The sequence below is a fragment of the Tamandua tetradactyla genome, chromosome 13, assembly GCF_023851605.1.
Source record: "Tamandua tetradactyla isolate mTamTet1 chromosome 13, mTamTet1.pri, whole genome shotgun sequence".
In the NCBI taxonomy this organism is placed as follows: domain Eukaryota; kingdom Metazoa; phylum Chordata; class Mammalia; order Pilosa; family Myrmecophagidae; genus Tamandua; species Tamandua tetradactyla.
In genome coordinates, this window is record NC_135339.1 from 84,806,901 (window position 1) to 84,822,478 (window position 15,578).

Sequence of the window (15,578 nt, forward strand, 5' to 3'; positions counted from 1 at the left end):
CCCCTAATTATTTGTAGAGTGAATAAATGAAGAATCTTCGGCAGGCCTGGTGTGAGGGCATTTGTAAATCCAGTGGGGGTGAGTTGAGAAGCCAAATTGGCCACACTTGTTCTGCAAAATGAGCATCTGCCCTCTGCAGTGAGCTTTCCACTGGTCTAAGAAAGCCTCTCTCCCAGGCTTTCCATGCATCAGAGGGACATCCCAGTTCTGAAACGACCCCATGGGGCGCCCTGCTCAGCATATCGGTAACCACACAGTGGGAAGTGGTTCTTAAACTGGGGCGATTTTTGTCTAGAGACATTTTTGTTGTCACAAATGGGGAGCCGGGAAAGCTGCTGTCATCTAGTGGATAGATGCTAGGGAAGCTACAAAATATCCTACAGCAAAAGAACAATCCCCACCACAGAGAACTATCTGTTTCGAAATGTCAGTAGCACTGAGGTTCAGGAACCCTACAATAAAGATTAGGATTCCAGTCCATGATGATTTAATTAGGGAATGTCAGTTGTAAACAGGAAAGCCCTGTTAAGTAGGCCCGGAGCTTTTTCTTCTGGAAAGAACAATGAACAGATGGTTAAGTGAGTAGCTGCTGATTGCTGCGTGATTTGGGGAGAACTGCTGCCACTCTAAGGACCCTGAAAGGCCTCCTTGCCCCAGCTGCCGAGGCAGGCATGGTGGCCTGAGAGAGCAGTGGCCTCGCTTCGGAAATAACGGAGTGGCCAGAGGTGCTCCCTCCCTCCTCCATTGGAAAGCACCTTGTCCCTTTGTTGTCCCCTGGCCCTCTGTGCCCTGGAGTAATTACAGGGTACAAGAGGGGGTCACTGCTAATAGGAGGTTGGGGTGCTTGGTGATACTAGATCCTGGAGGAAGCAGAACGGGAGTTGGCTTTAGCAAGAAGAAGGGAGGTGTGTTCGCTTCCCAGGCTGCCATTACAAATGACCACAAATTGGGGGGCTTAAAACAATGAAACTGTATTTTCTCATGGTTCCGGTGGTCAGAAGCCAAAAATCCAGGTGTTGGCAGGGCCAGACTCCCTCTGAGACCTGGAGAGGAGAATCCCTCCTCGTCGCTTCCAGCTTCTGGTGTTTGCCGCACTCCGTGGTGCTCCTTGATTTGTAGGTGCTCCACCCTAGGCTCTGCCTCCATCTTCGCACAGAGTCTGTGTCCCTGGGTCTCTTCTCCTTTGCTTCACAGGACACCAGTCTTGTTGGATTAAGAGCCCACTCTACCCCAGTATGACCTTCTCATAATTCATTACATCTGCAATGATCCTATTTCCAGTAGGGGTGCATTGTCAGGTCCTGGGGATTAGGGCTTGGACGCCTCCTCATGAGGGACACCTGTTCTTTTGGAACGGGAAGGAAGCAGGAGCATTTGGGAGACAACAGAGGAATCATTCTGGAAGGAACAGAGTTGAGAAGCTTCAGTCAGGTGATCCCAGGAGGGTCTGGGGGTGGGGTGGGATTAGGGTAGAGAAGAAAGGGAAAGGTTTGAAATCATCACTGGGTAATAGAAATGCTTCTGGAAGGTGACCTCAATTCAAGAGGCATGTTTGAGCCTTCAGGAGAAAGTTGAGGGGAGACAAAGATTGATAAGCCAAGTTCCTGCACTCAAGAGGCTTGAAGTTTCCTTGTGTTGAAATCTGCCAGATCAGCAGTTATTCAGCAGGAGCTCTCTGTAAAATGCTTCACAGTAAAAGTTTGCTCAGTGAGCAAAGTTTGATGAGCACTGTGCACGAACTATGCACCATGCACCACCTGAGGGTTTAAAATAGTGAGTAGGAAAGGCTTGGAAAAATTCTATAGAAGAAAACACTATGGGTTTAATTGAGCATTTCTCAAACCTTTTTTATTTGTTGGGACAGGGGTGTTAGATCTAGCAGATAAAAATACAGGATGCCCAGATAAATATGAATTTTAGATAAATAACGAATATTTGACACATGGGACATGTTTACACACACACACACACACACACACACACAAAGAAACCCGGGGGGTACAAGGGTAGTTTGGCAGTAGAATTCTTGCCTGCCCTGCAGGAGACCCAGGCTTGATTCCCAGTCCGTGCACTTCCCCACCAAAACCAGCAAGCAAGCAAAACAAAGAAGCAAACAAAAATTCAACAAATGGTACTCATAACGGGATACTCACATGGAAAGTATAATGAAATGTGACCCTGCCATACAGCATACCAAAAGAAAAAGCCATTTTTCTGAAAATCCGATTTAACTTAGCAACCAGTATTGTATCTGGCCACTGTACAGGGGTGTGGGAAGGCATAACTCCTGGACTAGAAGTACACGTCGAGGTCACTGCCCTAAGTTGTTTATGTGCCAGCTTCTTGTATTCCTTGATCTGTATTCTCCCAGTATCTAGGCCTGATGACTGCTTCCCAACGTTTGCCTGCCTTTATCTAGTGATGCGTCTTTAATTTTCTGGAGAATCATTTCTCTGCCATCCTTCACTGCCCAGAACATCTGTGAACCCAGAAATGCGTGAACCGAGACACCTGGCACAAGCTGAGCCCAGAGTGACTCACTGATCAGTGGGGTCGTGAGGTCCTCGAGCATCATTTGGTCAACATTTGGGAGCATCCACAGCATGTTGGAAAATAAGCAGCAGCCTCTTTGTCACGCTGTGGCTGAGGAGGGGGAGCGGGCGGGTGCAGGGGTGGCAGCAGAGAGGAGAGTGTGAGCAGAAAAAGAGGAAAGGCTGACAACAGGAACTTGAAAAGGATGGGAGGGAGAGACTACAGGGGATGCTGGAGTGAGGACAGGTGGCAGGCTGGGGCAGACTCGGCCCTCCTACCACAGTTCCCCTGGGCCCTCCATGCTAAGGCTCCGGAGCCTTCATTCCTCACGATGGCTCTGAGGCTGCAAGAAAAGACTGGGTGATCCTAGCAGCTAATATTTATGGATGACTTACAATGCTTCCGGCACTATGTGCTTTACTGACATTATCTCCTTGTCTTCCTCTTGTGCACCTCTCCCTTGCTGTACCCACACCAGCCTCTTTGCTGCTCCTGGAACACACCAGATACGCTTCTGCCCCAGGGCCTTTGCATTTCCTGTTCCTTTGGTCTAGGATGTCTCCCCCCAGACACTCCTGGTTCATGCCTTCATCTCCTTTCCAGTCTTCACTCAAATGCTTCCTCCTCAGAGATTCTTCCTCAACTACCTTATTTTAAAATTGCAACTCCCCTGCCCCACATTTATTTTGTTTTCTGTAGCATTTATTGCCATTTCACAGTCTGTATTTTACTTGTTTATTTGTTTCTTGACTGTCTTCTCCCTAAAGAATGTAACTTCCAGGAGGGCAAGGATTTTTGTCTATTTTGTTCATTGCTGATTCTGCAGCACCTAGAAAAGCAGTGCCTGGTTCTGGTTAGTCATTTGGTAAGTGTTTGTTGAGTGACTGAATGATCTGAGCTATTCCCTAAATGGCCTTCCTTACCCCCTTTTCTGCAGACAAGGGAACTGAGGGTTAGCCTGTGCACGGTTTGGGGCTGATAATAGGTGTGACCAGGATTTTTGGCCAATGAGTATGCCCAGTAGGGGGCCAGGTTGATCCGGGGTCACGGTTCATCAACCTCTGCTCTCCATGGCTGCGGTCTGGCAGAAGATGACAGGTGTTCCCTGTGCCTTAAGTACCTCTCTGTCTCCCTTTCCTCAGGGTGTGTGTCTGAGTCGGTCTCCAGCTCCGATGGCCCGCGGGCCGAGTCAGCGGAAGGAAGTCCTTTCCGTCCCCCGTCACACTCCTTCTCTGCTGTCTTCGATGAAGACAAGCCAATAGCCAGCAGCGGGACTTACAACTTAGACTTTGACAGCATTGAGCTGGTGGATGACTGTCAGGCCTTGGAGCCTCCTTCCTCGGACACCAGGAATCAGGACTGCAAGGTGAGCGCAAGGAGGAAGTCCACGGATTCCGCCCCCCTCTCTAAGTCTACGCTTTCCCGATCCCTCAGCCTGCAAGCCGGGGACTTTGATGGTGCTTCTTGTTCAGGCAGTCCCGACGCTGCGGCCCTCATCCCAGATGCACACAGCACGGGGTCGAGCAGTGCTTCCAGCACCCTTAAGCGAACTAAAAAACCAAGGCCGCCTTCCTTAAAAAAGAAACAAAGCAGCAAGAAACCCACTGAGACGCCCCCAGTGAAAGAGACCCAACAAGAGCCAGCCGAAGAGGGTTCCGTCCCCAGTGCCGAGCCTCCAGCATCTGAGACAAAAACAGAACCAGCCAAGCCGGAAGGCTCCGGACCAGCCTTCTCAGAGGACACGCCCCTGGAGCCTGCTGCTGGGCCCCAGTCCACCTGCCCCCTGGACTCGGCGCGTGCGGACGGGGCTGCCCCCCCAGCTTCTGGAGGCGGCAGGGTACAGAACTCGCCCCCGGTTGGAAGGAAACCTTTGCCCCTCACCACGGCTCCAGAGGCAGTGGAGGTGACCCCATTGGATAGTGGGGGGCAAGAGGATTCCCCAGCCAAAGGACTCTCAGTGAGGCTGGAGTTTGACTATTCTGAGGACAAGGGTAGTTGGGACAACCAGCAGGAAAGCCCCCTTCCTACCAAAAAGACAGGTAAAAAGCCTGTTGCCAAAATGCCCCTACGGAGGCCAAAGATGAAAAAAACGCCCGAGAAACTTGACAACGCTCCTGCCTCACCGTCCAGATCCCCTCCTGAGCCCAATGACATCCCCATTGCTAAAGGTACCTACACCTTTGATATTGACAAGTGGGATGACCCCAATTTTAACCCTTTTTCTTCCACCTCAAAAATGCAGGAGTCTCCCAAACTGCCCCAACAATCATACCACTTTGACCCAGACGCTTGCGAGGAGTCCATTGACCCCTTTAAGACGTCCTCTAAGACCCCCAGCTCACCTTCTAAATCCCCAGCCTCCTTTGACATCCCAGCCAGTGCCATCGAGGCCAACGGAGTAGACGGGGATGGGCTGAACAAACCTGCCAAGAAGAAGAAGACGCCCCTCAAGACGTAAGTTCAGGGGTCGAGTTGGTAAGGATCGGAGACGGGGGGCTGCCTTGGCTGTGCCCCTCAGGCTCATGCCTGGATAAGCTGCGGCTGCCCCAACTTCTCCCCCGTTGGCTGGGATGACGCCGTGTTTGTGGCCATTTCTGTAGGCAAGCTGGGTGTGTGCTTTCCTTCCTCTCCGTGGCCACGGTGATGGTATTTTCCCATCGACATTTCTGTGGGGAGTCCAGAGTCCTTGGTCTTTTGCCTTAATAAGTCAGGGATCCAAATCTTGACTTTTTGCCGAAGACCTGACATTCACCTCCAGGGAAGCCCCAGAGAAAGGGAGCAATTCAGCAGAGACCTGTCAGCCTCCTTATTGGTGATTTGCCCTTTTCCCTTTTTCGCATGCAAATTATTTGTTTGGAGCAGCCCAAAAGCCAGGAGATACACATTTTTAAATAGTGTTAAATTTCACGGTAGGTGTGTCTGCTTATAAATGAGATGTTAGTCTAAGAGGCAAAGACAGGAGGCTCCACGTGGCCCAGGAGCAATGGATCTGGCCTGGGCCCCTGCCTGCACACCAACTAGCCCATACACAACACCCCTCCTTGTCTCCATACCCCTCTCAGCTTTTATAGAACAGAGTCCAAAGCCTTCTAAGGCCCAGGAAAAATAAATGGAACCTGGGAGAAGAAAGCAATCTCTGCCATCCCCACCAGACCATTCGTTAATGGGTCTGCTGCCCTGGACAGTTATTTGCCAGGTATATTGCCTGTTGTCCATGCCTCACGATCTCATTCCAAGAACCCCTCCAGCCTGGATGATGGTGGGTCCATTGTTAGAACTCCAGTCCAAGCTTAGTGCGCTTTGCTGCCAGGCGACCTTGCAGTCAGCAAAGCATCATCAATCATTTAACAAGGCTGCAGAGACCAGTATCCCAGCAGCCGAATGGCAGAGTAGGCCGCAGCTACAGGCCTTCTGTCTGAATGGCATGAACAGAGACAGGGTGACTTGTTTCCCTACCATCAGGGCTCCCTTATAAATTTAACATTTGCAGAGAACCTGAGGCTTCCTTGGAAAAGGCTGCTCTTTATCACAGGCTGTGGCCTGGGACTGTGCTGCCACCCTGGGTTGAGGCAAGCCTGGCAAAACATGGACTTTTTCTGAATGAGTTCCCCAACCACGCCCTTCTTAGAAACTCCATAGAAACCATGTTATGTCGGAAGCTTTATTTCCAGCCTCAAATAGGACAAGTCTGAAATGCCCGGGTGCCCAAGCGGTTTTCTATCATTTGGGGGATGAGAACCAGCTTATCATTCCTGCTTCCTCCTTTCCCACAGATAGTTTAGTTAATATCCTGTCCCAGCGACATCCTCATACCACCACACCAGCTAACAAAGGCCACACCAGCTAACAAAGGTCAGGAAGCTAGTATAATTTGCTGGGAGCAGTTGGCTTGGAAGGTCCTACATGGGGCAACAGAGCGCTTTGTGATAAATACCTTATGGGATGATTGGAGCTGAGGGAGGAAGGCATTCTCAGCATCTTCCCCCAAGACCTGGAAATTGCCCACCAAGCAGAATGCACAGTGGGTGCTGGTGCATCCTAATCCATTGATAACCAATTGTCTGCAGGTTTATCTTTTTTGTCAGTTCCTTCTGTCTGTCTCTCTTTCTCTTTGTCTTCTTGTCTTAGGATGGTTGAAGATGTGATGTCTGTCTGTTCTCTGTTGTAAGTAAATTTAATGGAATCTGCTTCTTATGCCAAATGTGCTTTTTTATGCCTTTTATTTATACTCTATGGCTGCTACTTAACATATATCTGTGATGGGGTTGGGAATTTCAGGCTTGGGGTTTTCCAGTAGTGGAGGTTACTTTTTTGTTTCATCATGATTAGCCTAGGTGAGATGCTGAGATGCTTGGCTATGAAAACATGATTATTCAACATATGCCTGCTCGCCAGGAATGGAACTACCCCCACCCTTGTATATTGGATGTCCTCATCTGAAACCTATGTACATATATATTTTTTAACTCTTCCTTCCATACTTTCATTTTAAATTGTACTAGTGGACGACGGCTTTTGGTAGTACTTTGGCTTCGCATTAAAATAACCAGGCCCAGCCATCCACAGGCAGTGGCTGCCATGGCTGGTTCTTGCCCATGTGTGAAGGAGAGATGTTTGGGCCGGTCCGAACTGAGACCTGCATGGTGGAATGCTGGGTCCCTTCCCAGCAGTTTAGTGTTGGAAGCGGAGCCCGTGGCTGTTAGAGCCATCACCAGGCTGGGGACCATCCTGCCTCATCTGCCATCTGTGTGCCACTGTCAGGTGTCCATGGAAACTGAACTCTAGGCTGTGCCTCCCCTGGGCAGCCACTTCCCCTGCCTCACTGACCTTATGAGGGAAACTGGCCTGGTCCCAGGCACCCGGCAGCCCCAGGAGAGGGCTGAGTCTCTTTGGCTTTCTTCGGTCCAAGGGACTTCTTTAGGATTTTAGTTATGTTTAGCGACTACAAAAAGTAAAGTTATATATTTGTATGCATGAGTAATATATGTTTCAAGCTGTGACTTCACTGCTTTGACGGCGAATGCCATAAATGCTATGAAGAGCCATTTGTGGTTTTCTTTTCATGACTGAATGCCATTGTTGGAGCTTTTATTCGAGAGGACATGAAGAAGGAACTGGAGCGCCAAATTGCTCTGCCCTCCAGTTAATGGTTTAAGCAGCGAGGGGATCTAATGTGAGCCATGCACCCCCTCCCAAGCCCTTGCTTTGCTGGGGGCAGGACCAAAGAGGGGCCAGGGGCCAGTCTCAGCCCACAAAGCCTCCATTCAGATCGTGGGGCTGGCTTTCTGCTCGCCCAGTGGACTTATCCAAACCTTTTATGCTGGGCTCTGCCTCCTTGACCTCTTCAGGAGTCCGAGCTGATGTTTCCTTTCCCTCACATCCCTCCTCGCTCCCAATTATTTATGTGAAGAGAAAGAAGGGAAGAGAGGAGTCATGAGCTTTCTTGACTATGATTAGGAAAAGACATTAGAAAACCACCCCATCCCTGGCCCTGCCTTTTGTCAGAATGCCACCTAGAAAGCTTTCAGAGCAGCAAGAATCTATTAAACACACAGTTCCTATCAGGCAGCAGGAATCTATTAAACGCACAGCTCCTATCAGAAGGAAGGATTCTGCAAATTCTCCTTAAGGATCCAGGACTTCTATTTCTGCAAGGGCTCCTGCAGTTTCATTTGGTAAGGGCTGTATCTGCTTGCCCATCTGGAAATCGGTGGCATGAACCCAGATCCCTCCTCCCGCTTTGGTTGGTTCAGCCTTTCCTTGATGAATCCAGATAAATGAAATTGCTCACCAAAATTTTGCTTTTTAAAATAAGAATATTTGGTTAAATTTAGCTTCATCCTCAGGGTCGGTTCTCCAAAATGGCATCTCTTTAAAGATTCCAGCTTGATTCATTTTTCCCTTGGGGTCCAAAATAATATCTGTTAAAAAGTCAGAATGAATGCATTGTCTGTGCACTTGTCTGGTGGGTGCTGGAATGGGGCAGGTTGGGCCCTGTATTGTTGCAGAGTTTTCTCTAGCTCTGTTTGTTGTGTTTACATTTTCAATTTTGTTTCCAGCGACACATTTAGGGTGAAAAAGTCGCCAAAACGGTCTCCTCTCTCTGATCCACCTTCTCAGGTATAATGTTCCTTTGATATTTATGATTTTGTTGCTCCCCCGGGGAGAAATCGAGAGTGATTGCTGCTGGGTTTTTGTCCCCCCACTAGGAACCAGAACTTCCCTTTCTGCTCATCGTGGCACAATCCTGCCTCCCACTTGGGTTCATGCAAGGCACTGTTTGGATTCCTTCACTCTGGGAAGATCAGAGTGTCTGAGCGTAGGAAGAAGTTCAGGGAAAGTGTTTGTTGGATTCTGTAGGAACCATTCTGATCCAATCTCATCAGTTAATCTGCTGAGACCGTATATGAGTATCAAGTTGAGAAAGTCTGTTGACAAATACATGGTACAAATATGAAAAAAAACAGCACGACCAGAGCTCAGACTGGCCTTGTGCTGAGAGCACTAGATTGTGCAGCCCACATCAGAGTGGGAAGAGAAGGGAAACCCATCCCATAAAGAGGTGGGCTTGGACCCTTGTTCCAAATGAGCCCCATGTCTCCCTCTTCCTAGTTTCTCTAGGAAGATTTAGTCTACCCTGTTTGCAGGGATGTTTATTTTCAAACATGGATGCCAGGCCATCTGGGGCTGTTTGCACTGCCCCCCGCTTCCTCCAGCAAATGCCCTGGACAGGGGGGAGCTGTGGCAGGGGGATCCCAGCCCTGGGAGCTGGGGCTGGGCTCCACCCTGCTCCCCTCACCCTTACACCTGTGTGGGGAACTGGAGGTGAGATCCCCTTTCTTCACCTCCAAGGACAGGCCGAAGGACTGCGAATGGTGTCACCGATGTGCAAGCACCAAAGCCCTGTAGAAGCCTAACAGTATTGTAGCACTAAAATCCCCACTAGTAAGAGTTTCCTTATTTTTTCTAAAGTGAATGAGCAGGAATATCTCAAATAATCAAGACAACAAATCCTGCCTTTTTAACCCCATGAGCACCCCCTGAAACAGACCATCAGAAAAGGAAACTCACAGAGGGAAAAAATGTGTTTCCCTGGCGTACCATTTGAGCAGAGTCTGGGAATGACAGTCTCATGGGGCCCCAGACTCGTGGGCGGACGGGGTTTTGGGCTTGGACTGAATGAAAGAAGAGACGGTTTGCCTTTTCCTTGCAGGACCCCACCCCAGCAGCCACCCCGGAGAACCCCCCGGTGATCTCCACGGTGGTCCATGCCACAGATGAGGAAAAGCTGGCGGTCACCAATCAGAAGTGGACGTGCATGACGGTGGACCTGGAGGCCGACAAGCAGGACTACCCCCAGCCCTCTGACCTGTCCACCTTCGTAAATGAGAGCAAGTTCAGTTCACCCACGGAGGGTAAGCAACTCGCTGGCCAGCCGGACCCCCACCCTGCCTTGGAGAATACTGCTCCTAGGGAGCAAAAGGCCAGGAAAGAAGCACCTAAGCCAGGTAACCGTGCTGCCAGCAGCTCGTCTCCCAATGCACTCAAAGCTCAGTCTCCATTTACCAAATAACCTGAGACTTGAAACCAGCTGTACCTTGATCCCAAGATGCCTGCTCAGGGCCAAGCCCAGCACCCTCTAATTCTCAGTCCTGACCCCTCTCCTGAGCTTTGCTCATTCTTTTCTGTATGGCTTATGTCTCAGCTTTCTGTCTGGTTCTTGGGTTTGAGAGAGTCACATATCTTAAGCCAGTTCAGTGTCACTAAGTGGGTCAAAAACTTTTCAACAGTTGTATATCCCACTAGCATCGATTCCCTGAATCTGTTCATTGGCTTCCATACTTCCTTTCTTGTTAGAGAGGCTGTTAAGAGAGCCGCAGAGCCTTCCTGCTGCCGCCATGCTCTGTGTGCCAGCCCTCGCAGTGCCCTCCTCCCCATGCTGCCTTGAGTGACGCCGGAGTCACACATTAGTCCTTCCAATGCAGCACCATGGGCTCTGTGGTGGTTCCACATTTCCCTTTCCATGATCTCTTTTTGAAATCAATCTGAGAACTATCATACATGAAAGCCTTACCTCCCATTTGTGCAAATAAGGAGCCAAGATCTCTGTGAAGCAAGCTCACCATTCCCTCTGAGGGCTGGGGTGGGTGTCACTCAGTTGCAGGCCATTGTAATGTGACTTGCAAGCTTCCTCTCGGAGCTCTTGCTAGATCAGATCTCTTGGGGGCTTGCATTGCACCCTGTGAGCTCTCTAAATAGTGCCCGTGTACTTTTATGATGAGATCTGTTTCAGGTTTCGTGAGATCTCGATGCTTATCTTCTCATTACCCACAGCTGCCTTTCCACACAGAATTTGACGGTGAAAAGACAATCCAAGTTACACATACTTAGACATTTTTGGCATTCTGTTTACTGCAAAATAGAGCCTTTTGGTTAGCTCTCAGGTTGGCCCTTTGCCTTGGGGTTTGGGAGGTTTTATAGTGACTGTCTCACTCAAGCCTGACACCAGATGCCTCGAGACCTGACCTCAGCCTCCCTTTAGTCCTCGCATTTCTCTACACCCAACCCAAACCCAGGCCACTGGCCTTAACTGAATGGAATCATGTTCTTTTTCTCATGGGCACCCCTCACTCTTGCCTCTGCGGTGGCTGCTGCTGGCTCCACAATGTAATGCCCCTCCGTCCCTGCCCCCCACCCTTGCCTGGCTCAGTCCTGGCCTTTACCTGGATGTCCCCTCCCCCACCCCCGCCTGTCCCTGGTGCCTGACCTGGGCTGCTCTGGGGGGCACTTAACACATAACGATGCCGTGTGCACTTCCTGAAGGTCCGGTTCTGTCGGATTCATCTTTGTGTTCCTCACAGCACCCTGGACATCATAGGAGCTCAGGAAAGGGTCCTGAATTAAATGAAATGCAAGGCCAGGCAGGGAAACGGCTTCGCATCAGTTCCAGCAATTTGATTTTTGTAACAGCAGGGACCCCGGGCATCATCTGCATAAGGTCTTGAGAAGCTACTTTACATCCCAGGACCCGCAAGGGACACCTGAGTTCGTGCGGTGGGCAGAGCTGTTTTGACAGCACCTGTGGTTTCCTGCTTGTTCGGGTCTCCTGAGATTTGAAAAGGAACTAGTAAATGTCAGAGAAAATCATTCAGAAACCAGCCTGGGTGAGGCATTGTCAGTAAGATTCAGAAATCATATGATTTAGGTGTGTCCATGTGTTTGGTTTTGTCATTAAAAACCAAACACGTACTTTTTTTTTAATTTAGAAAATATAAAAGTCCTAAGAGTACTTTACATGCTAATAACTGCCTCATTTCCACGGTCATCTCCTTGTCATCTTTGACATTGTGCTAGGACGGAGACTTCACTAGCTTGGGGACTTGATTTGACAATTATGTGTTTCCTGCAAAAATTTAACAGGCAGGTCAGTATCTGCACTTGGAACAGAATTCTGCAGAACTGTCTCCTTAGCAATTGATCATGAGGATTTGAGAAGTCACTACTATGGCTATGGCTGGCAGGCAGTCAAAAATCCATCATCTGTGCAGCTGCAGATCAATTGCAGTTTCATGAGCTGTGGATCACGCGTCCACCTTCCTGGTGTGCACTGGTGGCCGCGGGTGAAACCGGACGCAGGGTCCTCTTATCCGAGCAGCCTCCCTGTTCACTTAATGAGGTCAAGTCCAGCGATGCCAGACACACGCCTGGGTGTGATTTGATCATCAAAATGAAGCCAGCTGGGGCCCTGGCGGGAAGCTGAGACTTCCACAGAAGTCATAAAGCACAGAAATAGGGAACTGGGAGCTGGAAATAATAACTGGCATTTGAATACCCATTGACCACAATAAGAACTCAGTAGATACTATTAATAAAGCAGGAATGATCTTTGGTGAAGCACTGACATTGAAAGGGCGCTGGGCTGAGTTGTGTATGAACCAGTCTTCGCAGGTGGGTTTCTATGAGTCCTCATTTTGAGAACCAGGACGCTGGGTTCTGAACTGTTACATGACCTGCCCGCGGCTGATCCCTAGACAGTGGGGTCTGCCTGACCCCCAGGTTCATGCTCTTACCTGCTGTGTGTTTACATGGACATTGAACTCTCTTCTCTCCATCTGTAAAATGAGAGTGTTGAACCAGACCAGGACTCCCCTTGAAGAACTTCGAGTTGTTAATATTTCAAGAACCCTGAATGGAACAGTTAGGAAGGGCCTGGGCAATTACAGTTCCTTGTTTGAACACAGCCTCCCAGCCCTCTCCTAGCCCTGGTCCAAGGGAGATGGTGAGGAAGTTGGGAATAGCCGCCTCCTCCCCTTCCAGAAGCTCTTCTCCCCTCATCACAGAGGTTAAAAGTTCCAGAAATAACCGTGTATCTGATCCCAATGCCTTGTGTTTGTATAACCCATTCCTGGGATTTTATATTGCATTATTTTAATTTGCAGAATGTAGACATTTGTAATTCCATTTTATAGGTAAGTAGGCACAGAGAAGTCAGGTGAGTAGGCTGCCCTGATTCTGGAAATGAAGCTCTGGACTCAGACACCTCCTTCTGGCTCCCACCCAGGCCTCCTTCCAGTCTCCCTCCACAAAGCTCGGCAATTAGAGTCAGATGAAGACAGCAGCCAAACCCTCATGCTGTGAAGTGCTCCAGGATGAAATAATTACCAAAAAGCAGCCCTTGGACATGACAGGACCTATTGAAAATAACTTTGGGCCTCTTCAGCTTGCAGCAGCCATGTGCTCTCACACGCAGCCTCCTTTCCCCTTAGATGTGACAACATGTGGCCCTTGGAGCAACTGGCATTCCTCTCCCTGCCTGCCAGCTGTACATGGCATGGTGTGAGAAGGGAGTTAAAACTGGGCATGACTCTTCCCTTCCCCCTTTGAGACAGAATTTAAAGCAGATGAGTGAAATTTGAAAACCAGTTTGGTAAAATAGCAGAGATTACCCCAATGACAAGAAGAGGCATTTTTTCTTTCCATCCTGCTCAGCTACTGGTAAATTATGAAGGAGAATCCAAGGTGGCTCTGATGGGACATGCCAGGCCATGTCAGAAGGAGCATCAATTCGTTCAAAGCCCTCCAGGCTTTCGTCACTCACCTGGGATTGAGTTCCCACGGCAGTGTGGGTCTCCTGTAACCAGGCATATTGTAGATGCAATCATTCCCCTGGTAGCAGAGGACTCCACTTTTATACTGCTGGATACTGCCTCCAAAGGGAGGAACAGTGGAAAGGGAACTCCTCTTGGCAGGTAGGAAATAAAGCAGATAAGTGAGTTTGGTGACCTGAAACTCACCAGATTCAGCTGCCAAGAAATGAGTTGCAATTCCAGGTGGGACACGTCACCAAGGTGAGCTGGTAACCAGAGCAGACACTGACAAGGGGCCACGAGTTCCTGGAAAATCTCTGCTGTGGTCCTTGCTCATTTGGTGCATCCTTGGAGCTCCAACTTAACCAGTCTGGAATAGAACAATAAAATGAAAGCCTGGGGTTCTAAACTGGAAAAGGATAGTTTGGAAGAGACCAGAAATCACCTTGTCCATCCCTGTCCTCTGCCTACCTTTCATCTCTAAGATGAGGGTATTAAGTCTTTTTGTTTCCTGGCTGCAAAAGCAAATATCATATCATGGTTTGGCTTAAACAGCTGGAATTTATTGGCTCAAGGTTTTGAGGCTAGAAGAAGACCAAAGTTGAAGTGTCAACAAGGCAATGCTTTCTTTCTAAAGACTGATGTTTTGGGGCTGGCTGCTGACAATCTTTGGTCCTTGGCTTTTCCATCACATGCCAATGCATGTTGCAGTGTCTTCTCCTTTCTCTTCTGGGTTCCACTGATTTCCAGCCTCTCCCTATATTTTTCTCCTCTGTGGCCTTTTGTACAAGGCCTAGAGTAATAGGATCAAGACCTATCCGTATTCATTTGGGCCGCACATTAACTGAAATAGCATCATCAGACAGTCCTGTTTATAATGGAATTGTTTAAGATTGAGAACATTTTCTGGGATACATAGATCCAAGCTACCACAGTTGGGCCAGACCCTGCATTTAGGTGCATATGATAGCAGGAAACACTTTTTCTGAAGTCCAGCCTCACAGCATGTATTTTGTGCTCAAGGTTCTGTTCTTTCGTGGGAAACACAAGTCACAATTTAGGCCTTCCAGGAGGCATAATGTCTTTCTGACCATTAATCCACAAACATATGGTTCCCATGAGCAGAACATGGGAACAAAGCTTGCTAGAAAGATGTGTTTGCTTCACAATACAGATGCAGAGACTCCTGAAAATTTGTCCATGTGGTTAAGTGCCTCAGTATCTTTGGCCACAGCCACACACACCTTACAGGTTTTAAGAAAGTCTTCCAGGAAATATCTCATTTTAAAGCTCATATTAGAGAATCATTTCCTAAATGAAGCCTTCAACAATATGCAGAAATAAAGGAGTTTTAACCACAACTGCTATCTATGTTTATTTTTTTTCTAAAAAACAAGGCATTCGGCTTTATAGATTGCCATCAATGTTTTGAACAGCTGACTGGTTAGCTGGTCACATCCCATCTTGGAGTCCCAGATGTGGCCACTCCAAAGACAGTCCACTTCAGCCTCATTCACCATCTTACCTGCTGTGTCCAGTGGAGTGCCAGGCATAGAGCAGGTTCTCAAAAGCCATTTACTGGACAATAGAGTTTAACTGAGTGGCAGAACTGGGTTTCCACCTGGGAAACTGAAGCAGACAGAGGGATGTATAGTCTCTGTCGAAATGTTTAGAATTCTCTTTTTGCATCCTAAAAGTGATTGATTAATTTGAAATAGGTCATTTCTCCACATATTTGACTTTTAATGGTCTTTGCATTAATGGAAGTTTGATTTGGACCAGCCTTGTGGACACTGGTAGAGCTTTGGAAAATGTCCCAGGTGACTTGCACAGCTTCTGTTACAGAATTCAAAAGGACAAGGTCCGTTCTTCTCTTGCTGCACAGCATGGGTGGAGCTAAATTCTCGAAGACGAACCGTTATGGGTCTTGTTCCAAAATGTCACTGGGGACTGGGTGGA

General features: G+C 48.6%; 1 protein-coding gene across 17 annotated transcripts in view; it reads left to right on the top strand.

Annotated features, from left to right (window-relative positions):
• The window catches only part of TACC2 (transforming acidic coiled-coil containing protein 2), a 229,179-nt gene that overhangs the window by 185,829 nt on the left and 27,772 nt on the right, over nucleotides 1–15,578 (top strand). For 14 of the 17 annotated variants that reach the window (XM_077126268.1, XM_077126273.1, XM_077126280.1 and 11 more), the window contains 3 exons: nucleotides 3,675–4,986; nucleotides 8,592–8,652; nucleotides 9,746–10,040. In XM_077126268.1, coding sequence (XP_076982383.1) covers nucleotides 3,675–4,986; nucleotides 8,592–8,652; nucleotides 9,746–10,040 — 1,668 coding nt within the window. The remainder of the gene's footprint in view (nucleotides 1–3,674; nucleotides 4,987–8,591; nucleotides 8,653–9,745; nucleotides 10,041–15,578) is intronic. The other 3 variants (XM_077126277.1, XM_077126279.1, XM_077126284.1) reach the window with 1 other exon arrangement.